Source organism: Pogona vitticeps, chromosome 4 (genome assembly GCF_051106095.1).
Source record: "Pogona vitticeps strain Pit_001003342236 chromosome 4, PviZW2.1, whole genome shotgun sequence".
Classification (NCBI taxonomy): domain Eukaryota; kingdom Metazoa; phylum Chordata; class Lepidosauria; order Squamata; family Agamidae; genus Pogona; species Pogona vitticeps.
In genome coordinates, this window is record NC_135786.1 from 214,952,883 (window position 1) to 214,970,710 (window position 17,828).

General features: G+C 38.0%; 1 protein-coding gene across 5 annotated transcripts in view; it reads left to right on the forward strand.

The window, feature by feature from the left end:
- Window positions 1-17,828, forward strand: part of VPS13B (vacuolar protein sorting 13 homolog B) — a 495,255-nt gene that overhangs the window by 253,979 nt on the left and 223,448 nt on the right. For 3 of the 5 annotated variants that reach the window (XM_020785367.3, XM_020785370.3, XM_078393610.1), the window contains exons 26-30: window positions 4,859-5,030; window positions 5,814-5,928; window positions 9,300-9,441; window positions 13,677-14,085; window positions 17,224-17,335. In XM_020785367.3, the coding sequence (XP_020641026.3) occupies window positions 4,859-5,030; window positions 5,814-5,928; window positions 9,300-9,441; window positions 13,677-14,085; window positions 17,224-17,335 (950 nt within the window). Of the gene's footprint in view, window positions 1-4,858; window positions 5,031-5,813; window positions 5,929-8,695; window positions 8,763-9,299; window positions 9,442-13,676; window positions 14,086-17,223; window positions 17,336-17,828 lie in introns of all 5 variants that reach the window. The other 2 variants (XR_012086959.2, XM_020785369.3) reach the window with 2 other exon arrangements.

Here is a 17,828-nt window from a genome sequence, read left to right on the forward strand (position 1 = left end):
TTGGCGTGAAGAGTGGTGGGAAAGGAGTTCAGTCTTTTAAATTCTGGCACTATTTCTATAAATTTGGATGCAAAGTACAAAATAATGTTTAGATTTACTGAACTATACAGCATAAAAAATAGTTTCTTCTCAGAGTTCCTAACATTTTTATTGGAACAGTGTATTTCTAAGCATTAAAACCTCCTTTAAAAATATCGAACATTGGCTTAAATTCTGTTGTACAGTTGCACAAATGACATCACCGTTAAACATGAATTGCAATAGCTGAAGAAATCTCTTTAGGCATTATCTGTTGAACACTGAGTTGAACAACTCTGTGTGCAACAGATGTCTACAATGATTTCATAATTTACAACAGTTTGCTCCCGAAAGTTATACTTTTTGCGTAACTGCACAACAGGGTGTCAGCCACTGTTTAATCTTTAAAGGAAGTTTTAATATGTACAAATCAACAGTTCTGCCATTGTAATATAGTACCTTTCTTAGTTTATCCCCGAGTATATGACAAGTTGCAGTTGAGATGAACTGTTTGGCACCCTTCTTGGAACTTATGATATTCGGATAATCAGTTTCAAGAGAATGAATTGAATGGGAAGCTGTTAATGTGAAGTGCCTGCCTTCGTGATTCACACATGAAGTCATGCCAACAAAATCCTTCTTGGAGATGCTTTCTTTTGGGGGGGATGGGTCAAAATTGCCCGAACTAAGTTGGGAACAGGTAATAAATATGGTTAATTAATATTCATCATCTAAAAAATCCCTGGAGCTTCCAAAAAAAAGAGGATAAATTTCTGCTTCTAGGAAACACGTGCAAATCAGATTCCTGGCAGCAGTAAATATTCTAATCTTTCCAACCTAAAAATGCAGAGGTGCTGGTAAAGGGAATTATTACTGATGGTTGTTGTGCGTTTTTTGGTCTGTTTTGCCATTTTCTGAAGGTTGTTCTTCCTAACGTTTTGCCAGTCTCTGTGGCCGGCATCTTCAGAGGGCAGGAGTCAGAACTCTGTCTGTGCTCTAGTGGAGTTTGTTTGGATAGTCAAATATTTATAGCTGTGGGATCAGCTTTTGTCCTTTCCAGGAGATGGGTGATTGTGGTGATCAGCGTGTTTTTTGTTGTGGGTGTATTGTTGTGATAAGAGGGAGGGATTATCTGTCACTGTGATTGATGAGTGTCGCTATCTGGTCTTTTGTGTGCAGTTATCACAGGTCATTGTGCCTGGGTAGAGTTCGTTGACCTTTTCCAGGCTGTATTTTTCAGTACTGGGAGCCAGGTTTTGTTGAGTTTTAGACTTTCTTCTTTTTTGTTGAAGCTCTGCTGGTGTTTGTGGATTTCGGTGGCTTCCCTGTGCAGTCTAACGTAATGATTGCTGGTGTTGTCCAGTATTTCAGTATTTTGAAATAGAATTTCGTGTCCAGCTTGTTTTAGGGCATGTTCAGCTATGCTGATTTTTCTGGTTGTTTTAGTCTGCAGTGTCTCTCATGTTCCTTGATTCTGGTGTGGATGCTTCGTTTTGTGGTACCAATATATACGTGGCCACAACTGCATGGTATCCGGTATACTCCTGCAGTGGTGAGGGGGTCCCTTCTGTCTTTTGCTGACCGTAACATTTGTATTTTTTGGGGTGGGCTTGAATACTGTTTGTAGGTTGTGTTTTTTCAAAAGTTTCTCCATGCGGTCTGTGACCCCTTTGATGTATGGCAAAAATACTTTATTTGTGGGTGGCTGTTTTTCTTCTTCTGTTTGGTGTTGTTTTCTTGGTTTGATGGCTCTTATGATTTCATTTTTGGAATAGCCAAAGGGTAGGGTCCAATTCAGATGGCTGAGTTTGGTGCTGAGAAATTCAGCTTCACAGTTCCGATTTGCACAGTCCACAAGTGTTTTGATCATGCCTCTTTTTTGATGTGGGTGGTGGTTGGAGTTTTTGTGTAGGTACCAGTCTCTGTGTGTGGGTTTTCTGTAGACCTTGTGTCCCAATCGGAGGCCAGTTTTCCGTAGGACCATGACATCTAAGAATGGGAGTTGGCCCTCTATTTCTTTTTCCATGGTGAATTGTATATTTGGGTGGATGCTGTTGAGATGGTTTAGAAATTGTTCCAGTCTTTTTTTTTTCATTATAGTTTCAAATTGTGAAGGTGTCATCCACATATCAGAACCAGACTATGGGTGCGGAGGGTGCCGAAGCCAGGGCCTGTTTTTCAAAATGTTCCATGTAGACGTTTGCTGTAACTGGGCTTAGGGGGCTCCCCATGTTATAGCAAACTTCTGCATGGAACATTTTGAAAAATAGGCCCTGGCTTCAGCACCCTTTGCACCCACAGTCTGGTTCCGATATGTGCATGACACCTTCACAATCACAGTGGCTGGTGAAACGTTAGGAAGAACAACCTTCAGAACACAGCCAAAGAGCCCAAAAAAACCACAACAACCATCAGATCCCAGCCCATCACCTCCTGTCAAATAGTAGGGGAAGATATGGGGGCAGTGACAGATTTTACTTTCTTGGGCTCCATGACCACTGCAGATGTTGACAGCAGCCACAAAATTAAAAGACGCTTGCTTCTTGGGAGGGAAATGATGACAAACGTAGACAGCATGTTAAAAGCAGAGACATCATCTTGCTGACAAAGGTCCACATAATCAAAGCTATGGTTTTTCCAGTAGCGATGTATGGAAGTGAGAGCTAGACCATAAGGAAGGCTGACCACCAAAGAATTGATGCTTTTGAATTGTGGTGCTGGAGGAGACTTTTGAGAGTCCCCTGGACTGCACAGAGAACAGACCTATCCATATTGAAGGAAATCAACCCTGAGTGCTCACTGGAAGGACAGATCCTGAAGCTGAGGCTCCAGTACTTTGGCCATCTCATGTGAAGAGAAGACTCCCTGGAAAAGACCCTGATGTTGGGAAAGTGTGAGGGCAAGAGGAGAAGGGGACAATAGAGAACAAGATGGTTGAACAGTGTCATTGAAGCTACCAACATGAATTTGACCCAACCCCAGGAGGCAGTGGAAGGCAGGAGGGCCTGGCGTGCTCTGGTCCATGGCATCACAAAGAGTCAGACACTACTTAACAACAACAACAGTTGGCACTTAAATTGAAATCAAGTGATGTAACTGGTTACAGGAGGAAAGGAACCTTGTTAAGAAGCAACGTAGGAATATTCAATTATATATTGATATACTTGATAAAGTGAATTAAAGAACATGCTATGCCTAACAGTAAATAAGCTAACACAAATCGTATTAAAAGTTGTATTAAACATGCTGTGGTAGTGGTGTTTCACCCAGAAGCACCTAAAAATATTCTTGTGAGACTCAAGCTTGACATTATGCTGATTCTTTACTGACAGAGTCAAGGACCAATTTTGCTCTTCTACTGATAAAAAGACTCCCATCTGCATTGTCAGGAGGGCATCAGTTTTCTTCCTCTCAACACTCTCCAGTGTGCCCCTCAAAATCTCCTTTGAAAAGCAGAGATATTCTACAGAGCAGTGAGTTGCAGGGGGATAGGGCCATGGAGGAAGTCCTGGTGTGGACAGCTACTTGTGTGATGTTGAATTTAAGCGTATTCGCGAAGGCTGTCACAGCCAGGATCTAATGGTTGTTGTGGATTTTTCTGGCTCTTTGGCCATGTTCTGAAGGTTGTTCTTCCTAACATTTCACCAGTCTCTGTGGCCGGCATCTTCAGAGGACAGCACTCTGTGCTCTGGTGTAGTTTGCTTGGGAGTGGAGTATTTATGGCTGAGAGATAGGCTTTTGTCCTATTCAGGAGATGGGTGATTAGTGTGTCTTGTTGTGGGTGTATTGTTGTGATATGGAGGAGAAATTATCTGTCACTGTGATTGATGGGTGTCATTAGCTGTGCTACTCCTGTCCTCTGAAGATGCCGGCCACAGAGACTGGCGAAACGTTAGGAAGAACAACCTTCAGAACATGGCCAAAGAGCCGGAAAAACCCACAACAACCATTGAATTTTAGCCTTTCATGGATTTTCTGGCAAAATATATACAGTTCTTTTCATAGTGTACAGTTGCATCATGAAAATCATGTAGACATATTTAAAAACTTATTTCTGGCCCTATGTTTTTCCTGATATTCTAGCCAGCCATACTATTGTAATTTTAAGGGACATAGTATAATGTCTAAATATAGAGAGGTGGTATGTATAAAATTAGTTCTTGTCCTTAACAGAGTGGGACATTATTCGTAAGATGGGGGAAAGGATAAATGGTAGTGTGTGCACCCCTTGCAGACTTAAGTTGACCTAGATCAGAACGTAAACATCACATACTGAAGAGAATTTCACCATTATGCAACACATTGATACTGTGGTTCAAAAGTTTCAGAAATGGAATGGGTATTTGTAGAAAAAAATATACATAGGGCTGAGCGTCCACCATATAAAATATAATTCCTTCCCAAGTTAATCCATCTTTAACGAAGTATATTCTTGTGCAAATGAGGTGGCTACAACTGACAGTCCAAGGCCAGCCCAAAGTTCCCCATGTCCTCCACGGGGAGTCAAACATGGCTTCTATTCCGGGAGACCTCCTGTAGTAGAAGTTTACTTTGAGACATGGGGAGGCTCATGCCTCCCCTGAACAAAAGTGAAAACTGGAAGTGGTCTGTTAATTTTTCTTTTTTATTTCTTGATCTTTTTTTTGCCATTTCTGGACCTAGTGTAGCCCATGGTGATTACTAGGGGTGCACATTCACCACTTGCCCACTCTGTAGCATATATTTGCTATAGGAAATTATATACAGTACTTCAAAATATATTACAGTGTGAGAGGTAGCCAAGAACATTCATGAATTTCATTCATTTTGGTTTGTTTCTTGTATTTTGTTTCCTTGTTAGGGTGAATCTGTGCAAGGAGGTGATGATTCTCCATTCTCAGACTCTGTTACATTGGAACAAACAACCAGCAATATTGGCATAGCAAGTGGACGTGTTAGTTTATGGATGCAGTGGATGTTGCCAAAGCTCACTGTGAAGCTGTTTGCACCAGATCCAGAAAACAAAGGGACAGGTATTGGACAAATTAAAAATAAAAAAAAAATAAAAGCAATGGCCAGAACTTGCAGGGCAGTTTTGCTCTAACACTGATTTCATTTTATAAAAGTTATTTTATTTTTATTTGTTGTATATGTGAATACGGAAGTCAAATGCTGTAATGAAGGCTTAGGGCAAGTTGCAGTCAAAACGATGGTGGAAAACAGATACTTCCCCCACTTAAATATCAAGATATCTATGGCTACCAAAATTAAAATCTTAACTATTTAACCAACCTCTAATTATTTTTCCATAGTGCACTTTGGTGCACCATTTCATCTTTCTCTGATAGGCATATAAATAGCCTTTACCACCTTTCCAACAATGGCCATTTTGACAGTTGGCAAACCTAATATGGTTAGGCAGCCTTGATTACAGGCCTTTCTCATGTGGTTAGCCAGTTCCTTGGCACCTGCTGGTTTGTCACAAACAAGGGAGAAATAGCCCCCCCCCCCAGTCTGTTAATGCAGAGAAACAAAGGGAAGCCTGAATTCCCCAGTGCAACATATCAGTGAGTGAACATGAGTGAAACAGCATTTCCATCACCGCAGTCGCACTCTAATTTTAAAATAGGAGATAGAGGTTGCTTTTGAATACAAATCCTGTGTTGTGTGGCTCCTTAAGTTGCTTATCACGTCGGTGGTAGAGAACTTGAAATTGAGATAAAATATAGCATTTCTTATGCCTCTAAGACAATGTCTATGTTTTTTTGATGGGATATGGGTTGAAACTAACAACTAATTTTCATTGTACACTTCAGAGATTTGTGTTGTTGGTGAATTAGAAGACCTGAGTGCCTCAGTAGATGTACAAGATGTCTACACTAAAGTAAAGTGTAAGATAGAAAGCTTCAACATTGACCACTACAGAAACAGGTAACAAATAGAACCTATGTGCATTATGTATTCATTAAAGTAATGCTAATCAGTGTATTTGCAAAGGCTTTCACGGCCGGGATCTAATGGTTGTTGTGGGTTTTTCGGGCTCTTTGGCTGTGTTCTGAAGGTTGTTCTTCCTAACGTTTCACCAGTCTTTGTGCTGTCCTCTGAAGATGCCGGCCACAGAGACTGGCGAAACGTTAGGAAGAACAACCTTCAGAACACGGCCAAAGAGCCCAAAAAACCCACAACAACTAATGCTAATTACTTTTAGTAACACTACTTTATTTGAAGAGGGGAATGCACAGATTTGAAATGAAATTGCTGCACTTAATTTGCGCAAGTGAATTACATTGGCTGTAATTTGAAATTCATACAAAACGTGACAATACTGTATGCATCTTGTCAGTTTCTGAAGATCTTATATGAAGATGTGCCTTCATAGTCTTCTGAGAGGAAGCTTAAGGTTACTGCTTTCCAGCTAGTCTAGGATTAGGCAGCAGTGTCCCTTTGATGTTGCTGGAATGCAGTTCCCGTTAACCATTGCTAGCATAGCTAATAGTGATGGATTATGATGTTTGTAGTCCAACAATATATAAAAGGACAGAGTAGTATGCTTCTTTATTGTTTCTTCCATACTTTTAGTCAAAGTATCTATCCTGTTTCCCCCAAAATAAGACCTAACCTGAAAGTAAGCTCTGGTATGACTTTTCAGGATGCTTGTATAAGTCCTACCCCAAAAATAAGCCCCAGTTAAGTGAAACCCCACCTTCCACAATTGTGCAGCATTGTACAGCAACCAGAAGAAGATGACATTGCTGTATTTGAATAAATGTAGATAGTTGTACATGAAAAAAATAAAACATCCCCTGAAAATGAGCCCTAATGCGTTTTTTGGAGCAAAAATTAATATAAGACCCTTTCTTATTTTCGGAGAAACACGGTACTTCATCTTAAGAATCTGGATTCCTTATTTTTTAAAAAATGTTTTGAATGTTTGTCGTAGATTTTCCTTTCCAGGTTCTAGTGTCATATTTAGGGCTGACAAATCTCCAAAATTTTATGAATACTCAATTTTAGAATACTATGTCATTTGTGGGGAAAAGCTGAATGAACAAAAATTGATAAAGGTTTTTTCTAATTCATTCAATAAATCTAGGATAAGCATATGATCTCTGAGAAAAACAAAGAAAAATATCCTTGAATTCTCGAAGGCTTTCACGGCCAGGATCCAATGGTTGTTGTAGTTTTTTTGGGCTGTTTGTCCGTGTTCTGAAGGTTCAGAACTGTGTCTGTTCTGACTCCTGGCCTCTGAAGATGCCAGCCACAGAGACTGGCGAAATGTTAGGGAGAAAAACTTTCAGAACACGGCCAAACAGCCCGAAAAACCTACAACAACCAAAAATAGCTTTATTAAAAAATTGGAAAGATATATGCTGCTAAAAGAGGCAACATGCTCATATATCTGTAAAACAAATGTAATAGCAGACATTATATAATGTGAAGGAAAGGGAAGCTCAATTTTTGTGAGATGTCAACACAAAGCTTTATGAGAATATTCATCAAATGAAATGATTTCTGATTTGGCCCCAAATAGTCAAAAATCCTAATGTAACAATTTTCTTTAAATCATTCCACAACATTGATTTTATTTCCATTCCCCTTGCAGCTCTCTTTTGATTCAGTTCATTTTCCTCCTTTACACTTTTAAAAATTATTTTCCTGTCTCGGTTCTATTTTATGAGCATTAGATGGTAAGATCAAAGTCTGGTTATTAGACTACCTAACCATTGCAACTTGCCACAGTTTGCTGTGGTCCACACAGTCAAAGGCTTTTGCATAGTCAATGAAGCAGAAGTAGATATTTTTCTGGAACTCTCTGGCTTTCTACATAATCCAGTGCAAGTTAGCAATTTGGTCTCTAGTTCCTCTGCCTCTTCAGAATCCAGCTTGTACTTCTGGGAGTTCTCGGTCCACATACTGCTGAAGCCTACCTTGTAGGATTTTGAGCATAACCTTGCTAGCGTGTGAAAAACCATTGCAACAGCTCTCTTGCCTGGTGTGTGGTGTGAGGAAAGATTTGTGAACTGAATTTATTTTTTTAATCTCATCCCCCACCAGCAATTTCATCCCATGCTAATTGTCTGTCTGTATAAATGTAGTCCCTTTAATTAAAACTTATTTTGTATATTCCCCCAAAAGATATCTACTTATACATTTAGACTTATGATAATCTTTCCCCAAGCTTCTTTTCCTTTTCCCTGCTTTCCTAGGTAGTCTAATCTACCAGCTGACATCTTATATAATATGTTGACAATAATCACTAAAATTTGCTCTTTTGCTTTTTCCCCTGTTCAGGGGATTTTATTAAATTTTAAACAATACCTGTTGTGTGTAGCTATGTTTGTGGGATTAGTAGCAACATCCTGCAATTTAGAAGATATCTGTTGTAGGTTGTGTCACTCTGCTCCTTCTTAACTTTTAAGACACTGTTGCTGCACATGCTATATTGTGTAGAATCAATGCTCCATGTTGTGTTTTCCAGTGGTGAATTTGAAAATTGGAATGGCAAATATTGAAAAGCCACAATCTTCAAAATCCTTTGTTGAAAATATTCACATGAAGGAAAGCAGCTTGAATTGTTAAATCTACAACTCAAAACACTAATGAGTGCATTTTAAAGTGTTCAAACTCTAATTTTCATGTGGTTGAAAAGCATAGAACCTGCTGCAGAGAATAGATAAGTTAACGTTATGTTTTCCAGACCAGGAGAAGGCTGGCAATCTGGACTTTTTGAAGGCATATTTCTGCAGTGCAAAGAAAAGCCTGTGGTGAGATTTCTGTAGTGGAATAAGACATTTAACCCAATAACTATCCTAAAAATCTAAACATTACCTTTTTCTCATATAGAATGGAGAAGGATTGCAAGAATGATAGTTTAAACCACAATTTTTAAAGTCAGTTTGTCCTTATGGAAGACAGAGGGAAATCACTTTAGCACAGTTGTTGTTGTTTTTTTCTAAAGTTCCTCCGTTCTTGCAGTCCACCTCCTTCCATTCTAATAAAGCTTCTATTTCTGTTCATAATTAAAAACAAATCAAGTGATGCAAAGTTGTTATGGAGAACCTTGCTCTACTTTAATTTCTGACAAATCTCCTGCTGAGTTGCTGATTCTAATAATAAAACTCTTTTGAAGTTCATTATTTCAGTTTTTTATTTAAATTGTGATATTTGAGGTGCACGTTTGACTTGCATCTGCAGTGTACCATGGCAGAATTCAGCTTAATATAAATGCCTACTTTTTTTCCTTATGGCCTTGTTTTTGTTTTTTGTTTTGCTTCTTCTTTTTTTGCCTATATCAACTCAAGCTTTGGGGAAGACTCTTGGTCTCTGGGGAAATGTGGAGGTGTCTTCCTTTCCTGTACTGACAAGCTGAACAGACGTACATTGTTGGTTCGACCCGTCAGCAAGCAGGACCCTTTCAGTAACTTCTCTGGCTTCTTTCCCTCTGTAAGAAATCAGTACTATATATATATATACTGTATATATTTTACAGAACTTCCATGAACAAACGGTATGATGGTGATAAAAGAGAACTGTGTGCCCATGAGACTATTTATCTGTATTATTTAAAAGAAATATATATATATATATTCTATTTCCCAGTGGCTTCTGGAAATAATTATGCTTTGTATTCTCATGAAAAAAGTAAATAAAGGAAAAATACTCACTTGAACATTTGTTTTAAGAACCTGTCCCTGGAAAATTAAGGGGAGTACTTGTATGTTTAAACCTTCTCATTTGGGTTCTGTAAAAGCTAAAGTTATACAGTATAAGCTAACAGTTACAGTAAGGGTGGGAAACATGTTATCTTCCAGATGCTGGTGAACCAGTTTCTTATTCAGCGTCTCTGTGCATCACACATACGGGTTCTTGCACCTGCAGAGAACAATTCTTGGAATATTCCAGAACTGAGTAGCCTTCAAAAGTTTTGAACCCCCACACTCTATCTCACATGCATTCCCTAATGGCTCCTCCACTGCACTGGCAACCCCCAAGAGTGTTCCGGAGAATTTCTTGCCTTCCAAAACTCACATAAAATGGAGTAGCCTACTTTTGTTCCTTTTCTTTGTTTTGGTACTCTTTTTTATCTTAAAAGTAAGTGGATATTATTTCATTGTTGTTTTTCCATGTGGTTTTCCACCTTTATGGCCCTAGTGGCCTTATTTGCTGATCTTCTGAAATTCTTAGCCAGCAGATATTCGCACTATAATTTTGAGTGCCTCTTCCTTTTAAAAATCCAGTTTTAACATCAAACATTTCTCGCTCTATATAAGGTAAAAGGCTTGGTTTCAACTTACTCAAAGTAATGCTCATCTCCTTGCTTAGGAACTGGAATTTATATTGAGTGTTTCCTGTCTGTGGGCTATTGTTTTGTTTTCCATATTTATTGACATATTCTTATTAGGGTTTGGTAGATTCAGTCTCTGTGGCATGAAACAGTTCTATTGGTATTCCATCTATCCCTGGTGATTTATTTCTTCCTAGTGCTTTCACAGCAGCTTTCTCCTCACTTTCTAGAAGTGCAGGTTCTTCATCATAGGCTTTGCCTTCAAAAGAGTTTGTCATCCTTTTGTTCCTTCTGTACAGGTTTTCAATATACTGTTTCCACTGTCTCTTAATTTTCTTCTGATCAAATAGTATGCTTCTCTATTGGTCATTCGGCATTCCTAGTCTAGGTTTGAATTTCCCTTTGATTTCTTGAATTTTCTGGAAGAAACATCTGCAGTGTTTATATGTTCCATATCTTGCTTTAGGATTTCTACCTTCCATGTTCCAATGGTATGTGTTGTACAGCTTTGGACCTTTCTTTGCCCTTCCTTAGGAGCTGGTTGAATGCTTTCTGACCTGGGAGTCTCATCCTCCAGTCCTATCTCTTGTTTCATTTTGGACTGTTTCATCATAGGGTTTTCGTAGTAAGGAAAATTCTTCAGAAGTTTACCATAGCCACTTACTGCACAGTATTAACAAAAGTTAGTTTGAGTGTCACCATTGTTGCCTCCTCCACCAGTGTCGCTTTCAACTACTACTACTGCCTAATAGCTGCCTTGAAGAGGGTGAATACTAATAGGATCCACTTCTTCAGTCTCGAGTTCTTTCACCATTAGCTTCTCATTTTCTGTTTCTTAATCTTCCTCCTTGCTATGAATACTACCTGGTAGAGCACTTGTTGCCTCCTGAGATGTTCTCCTTCGAGGTTCTGATGCAGGAAACTACACCATATAATAGTCAAAATGAGAAGGATAGAATAAATGATACTTTGATTACACCATGCCAGCTGTGGTTTGTAATCCTACTTCTGTTCCCTGACAGATTACCACTTAACTGAACCTTCTGACTTGTCACAAGAGGTGTGTATATCAAACTGACTACTTGGAGGATCCTTCCATATGAAGAGTCCTCTATGAATCAAGAAAGACATCTGCAAAGTGCCCTGACATGTATACATGGAACAGATTGTGCAAGTTCTGTCAGTGAATCCTGTAGCCCAGCTTTGTTGCAGACTGCTCTGCATTTTTTCCTTCATCCAAAAAGAACTGGGCTTTCACAATCTCCCTCAAAGTACTTCTTGCATCTTTTGCACTATATCAACCAGGCAGGTCTTCTTCACGCTCTTGATTTTCAAACCTGATGCTTAAAAGATTTTTAAGGAGACTGAACAATATATGTCCTGATGTTAAGCCTTCCATTCCTTCATGGTCACCATAAGTGGTAATAGCAGAGTTGATAAAGACTCCTTTTGAGCCCTTAGTAATGACTGCTCTCTATTTATTGCTTTAAAAATGGTTTTCTTGATGGCCATAACATCAGCTAGGAAGAAGAGTGAGCTATGTACTTTAATACAAGATCCACATTTCTTGCACTTTTGTAAATAAAAGGTTACTCAGTACCCAGATATTACTTTCCTACCATATATTTTATCCCAGTTGTACACCAGCCAACCATTAATACTCTCTTGTCTTTACTCCTCTCCAAGAGAAGTCCTTGCAAGCTCTGAACATTAGGTTAGCAAACTAGTAAGTCACCAATATGTATGATACACAGAGACCACTAATAAGAAGGAACTGTAGTTTTTCACATGTATATCTCTGAATTCAGACCACCCATCCTGCTCCCATCTGTCTACTGTGCTTATACAAGTTTAGTACTGGGCAGCAGTTGGAGGGGAATTGAGGAATTGGGGAGTGCCAGAGCATGCACAGTAGACAGTGGGGCTGTAGAAACCTCCTGAGGTGAGTCATCTCTGAAATCCTCTTGGAATCATTCTATACAGGCAGAAGAATGGCTAAGTATCATTCACAGCTAGCTACTCAAAAGCAAACAGCCTGTCCTTCCATCATCCCTTGTGATTGACTATGCTAGATAGAGCTGATGTGAGCTGCACATAGCAAAGGCTAATTGAGTTAAACCTACCTAACATTTTGTCCATTCCATCCATAAGAAACTGGCTTCTGGCTTCTTTCTGGATAATAGTTTTGGAGAGCTCATAATTGCTCATTGTCTTCTGAAATTTTAACTGGTCTTAATAAATATTTCTGTGGCATTCTGGGGGGATTTGAAATAGGCACTATATAAACATTGATTGCTACTTCAAACACTCACTGTTTTCCGTACCAAAATCTGAACTTGGTGTGGGTCTCTAATATGAACGCACTTTTCCCCCTCTGAGAAAAAAACAAGTGAATGTTTAATTTTGCTCAAGTTTTTGGAAGTTCTGTTCTGTTTGATTTTTTTTCCTGTCAGAAATGTGTACACTCATAATTACTATAGCCGCTTAACAGTTGTTTCATTCTAACACAAATTAAGCTAATTTACTAATACATTACAATTTGAGTCCTGTAACCTTCTGCTTTCAGGATTTAAAAAAAATGTTTTACTTAGACATTAATTTAAAATGTAAACAAATAATCCAGTCATATTACGTTAATATTAAAGGAAAATTTCCCAATTGACTATACAGAAGCTCCAGTGCCTCCGCACAGCTCGTGTTTGCGCAAGGGTGTAGCTATTAATTGGCAGGATACTGTCATTTTCATCCATAAATGGAGCTGCTGCCCAAACGTAAATGAATGGAGGAATTCAAGGAGATAGAAGCTGTATAGATCTATAGATTTGACACCGTTTAATGCACATGGTATTATACTGTTGGATTTGGGCCAAACTTGTGTGAGTTAACTGGCTAATCCACACCCACTGCCACTTCCAGTGATGACCACTCTGCTTTTTACAAGAACAGATGAAATATGTGAATTTTCCCTTTAAAAGTAATGTCTACTGTTTGACTATTGTTTAGTATAAAGTGTAGTATCTAAAATAGATCCTTCTTCAGTTAGACACATTTTGAACATACTGTACAGTAGTCACCTTATGAGGTGGGTGGAGCCCATGGGTGTAAACTTTCCCATGGTTTGTTTTTTGGTTCTCTGAACCAGAACAAAGTCTTAAATTCTGAAACTATTCTGAAGGTAATAGAAATTTCATGAATAATCAGAGATGAATTTTTTACAGAGCCATGATTCAAAAATTTACAGTTTTTGTTCTGATATCCAAGGAAATGGCGAACTGCAGTGGATGTAATCAGACATGAATCACAATTAAAGAGTTAATTCACAAAAGTGTTCATAACTGTTGCAGGGTACATACAAATTGCTCAGTTCTGTCCATTTATATATTTCTTTTCATAGGCAACTGCAAAACTTTTGGATGGTTCTCATCAGCAGCATGGCTTTCTCTCCCTGACTTACACAAAGGCAGTCACAAAAAATGTCCGCCACAAACTGATCTCAAGAAATGAACGAAGAACTTTTCAGAAATTATCTGAAAGTTTCATTGATGGTTCCCCTCATTTCCTTCATGAGATTCTTCTTTCAGCTCAGGCATTTGATGTTGTCCTCTGTTTTCCTTTTCTTAATGCAATTGCAAGCATTTTTCAAGCCAAACACTCAAGCACCCAAAAAGAAAAAAGAAAATCATCAGGCCAACCTATGAGGACTCATATTCTCACATCCCGCAACTTGCCACTTATTTATATCAATACAGGAGTAATCAGAATCTTCTTCCCCAAAATGGAAGATGTACAGCATAACAAAGAAGGTACTGTGACAAAATATAATAATTGTATGTCCTCCGTTATTCTAGAAATAAAAAGTTTTCTTATACACAAAATTATTTTGTGCTTGTGCATTAGTCATTTTGATCACTATTGAAACTGATATTTTGAAATATTGCTTTTCTAAAATGTTTAAGAAATTGAATTTTTCCCCAAAATCTCATCAGTTACATAAACTATGATACTCTTCATAGGATATCATTTTGTAAATGCTTGATTACAAAGGCTTTTATATTTTCAAAATATCACTTTCTGAATGACAATGTATTGATCATAGGTGAAAGCATGCCTGTAATAAGATGCTTAGAGCCACATTTATTCATCAGACATACTGTGCTTTAAAAGTCTAGAGATAAAGTGGAGAGAGCATCAGGTTTCAGCGTGGTTGATTTACTGTAAAAACTCCTTCAAAGTGTTGCTGAAACAAGTTTAATATCTTTTCCTTTGCAATGTACATTAACATCCAGAGAAATACCAGGAATTAAAGGAGTACTAGCAAGATATTGGGAAGGTAGCTAGATTGTTTAGAATTTTTGTAAGGTGTATATTATAAATAACTTAGACTGTTCTGAAAAATACACAAATTTTTGAGGTTGGTATAAATGTCTGCCACACTATTTGTAATCCCAAAAATTGTGTATTGTTACTCCCAGTTAGGAAAGAAATGCTTTGTTCTCCTCATGTCCCACATAGCTTTACTATTCCCTTTAAGCAGACCATTCTTATTTTTCCCAAATAGTTTTACAGTACTGCATCTTTTCTTTAATTATTTTCAGTTATCCCATCAATATTTTATAGATTCCACCATCATTTATGCATTGAAATGGCCTCACTATGGTTTTCTAATTCATCCTTGATTCATATCTGCGGTGTGCAGAAGCCAGTACACACGCATACATATTTACATGATTCTTCTGAGCTGAATATGTAGTTTGCTTGTTCTTTCCACATCAAGCAATGTATTATTTAGTAAAGTGCTGAGCACTCACCACACTCCACATCTGTAGCTGAAAGCTTAGCTTTTTAAAACAATTTGTCTAGTATATCTCAGTGGGTGGTCACAGATGGTAAAAAGGATTGAAAGCTTATGTACATCCTCAAAGCATAGGCTCGTGGAGAACACTAGGCTTGCCTGTATATGTATGTATCAGATGTCACTGTTTCTAAAATATCATGAAATTCTTCGCAGGGAGGAAAAAAAGATCAAAAAGATGTAGCTTCTAATGTTGAGGATGGTGCAGAAAGACTATAGTAATCTAGAACATCTCCTTTATTCAAGTGCAGCTAACAGAAGTAAAAACTCTTATTCATTCATTCATTCATGCATTCATTCATTCATTCATTCATTCATTCATTCATTCATTCATTCATTCATATACCACCCCATTAGTGAAATGCACTGTCCTGGGTGGTTTACAGCATGATAAAATACAACCCCGCAACAACAGGGTTATGAATAAAACCAAGAGACTGTAAAACATAATACAAAAGGCTTACTATTAGATAAGGCAGAAAATGAGGCATAAAATCAGATATGAAATTAGGCAGGGATGTCATAGAAGGCATCTCTAAACACTAATGTTTTTGCATTGAAGTAAAGGGCAGACATGTGGTCCAAAGAAAATAAAATCCAAATGCAAAATTAATGAACCTTAAAGAATTGTTTCCAGTCTGTGACCACCTTAAAATGTGCCAGCCCCCCCCCCAGGGGGTGATATTGCCCCTGTTGAGAATGGCTCCTGTAGATATTCATTTGGGTCCTGATTAACCCTTCTTCATGACTGATTTGTGCCTTTGAATTCAGTGGGTTTCCTCTTACAGTGCGTAAGTCCAGATTCAGTCTGTTGGAGTCTCCTGGAATTGGGAGCAAGATTAAACAGTAATGCTCCTGAGTGTAAAGTAGTATGAAAAAGGCAAAGAGATGCTTTGACTCACATAAAATGTTTAGGAGATGAAGGTGGTTGTGAGGGGGGAATTGAAAGAAACCTACACACACACACCTTTACAGGTGAGAGTGTCCTGTGAGTGGAACTTTAGTCAGGATCCAAGCTGATGTCATGATACCATGCTGGTGCTGGAATGTCAGCTCCTTTATAAGCTAATACAATACCAGAGAAGCATAGATATGAAGCCAGAATGAGCAAACAGTATATGAATGAATTAAAAATGTATCTATCTATCTATCTATCTAATATTTGGGGGATATCTAGTGAATGTGTTACAAAGATCATTATATTAATAAGGAAATGATAATAAGCAATATGTAGAGTCTTTAACCCAAAAAGTAGAGACAGTAGCCCAGGCCTGCCTCATACTTCTCACAGTTAAGTTTCTTGAACTCTTTTTCTTTATAATTCAGAGGCTAAAATCTAGTAGTAGAACGTTGGTTATGTCATCAGCCACAGTATTCTTTTTTTACATATAAATGAACATTTTCCAATTCTACTTGAAGGTCCTTTGGGATCCTTGTCATCAAGAGGAAGCTGTCAGGAGCAGTGAGAAGGGGTCTTTGATTTCCAAAAATTGCTGCCACTGGTAAAATCAGCCAACTGGTGGCAATCTTCAGAAATTAAGAAACCTCTCCATCCCATAGCCACCAAGTCTTCCTCTTGTTGAATGAGATTCCAGCAGAATCATGGGACCTTTGGAGAGAGGGAATAGGAATTTTTTCATTTACCAAATGTACCATGGTTGATCACATCATCAGTCTGTGTTCTAAGTTTTGCTATTGGATTTCAGTCATTGTCTCATGAACTATTTAGTAGCAGTGGCCACCTGAAGCCTATAGAAAGTATATTGCTTTATTTTGGCTGAAATCTTGTTGCTTAGTATATTAAATTATAATTAGATTAGGCCAATTGAAATAATGGAACCTATCGAGAATCTGACTCACCAAATCCCCACTGATATAGTGAGCCCATTGCAGTTGAGGTTTACTACATTAAGCAACAGGATTTCTGCATTTGTTCAGTTCTTATTACTACTAGCACCAGTAGCATTATTCTCAAAACTGACTTCACTGTTATGTACGCACTTCGTAAGTGACTAGTAAATATTTTTTTTTCTTTGGACATGCACTTGAATATAACCCAGATGTTGCTTGTTTCCCTTTCTAATTGCAGGTAATAAGTCAAATAAAGAAGATACTTTGGTACTTAAAATTGGTTCTGTGTCGATGGCTCCCCAGGCTGATAATCCTCTTAGTAGAGTTGTCTTAAGGAAAGACATTTATCAGTAAGTAGATAATTAATTAAATTAAATTATAATTACAAAACAAGTAATATTTTTGAGAAAAAACGTCACCACTGTGTTAAGTATTGTTGGGGACTGGATTGCATAGATTTGTCTTCCTTGATATTTGTACAGGGGTTTACACGTACATAGTCTAATGTGCACATCTGCCCAGTTTATACACTACAAAATCAAGCAACATAAACCATGTTGTTTATTTACACACATAGACTCATTCAGAAATATTACATTCAACACATAACTTAGCACACCATGAACAGCATGCCAGATGGGCAGTCATTATACAGTATTTCAGGTTTCTTCAGCATGGACATGTATAGTCTGAAAGTCTTATTTGGACTAGTATAAAAAGGGTTGTCAAATCTGGATTCTGGTAAAAAATCTTTATTTCGTTTTTTAACAGATATTGACCACTGTGTTTTTTCTATGTGTGCACTGATATTTTTTCAGGCATTTTAAAAGTCCACAGAAGGTA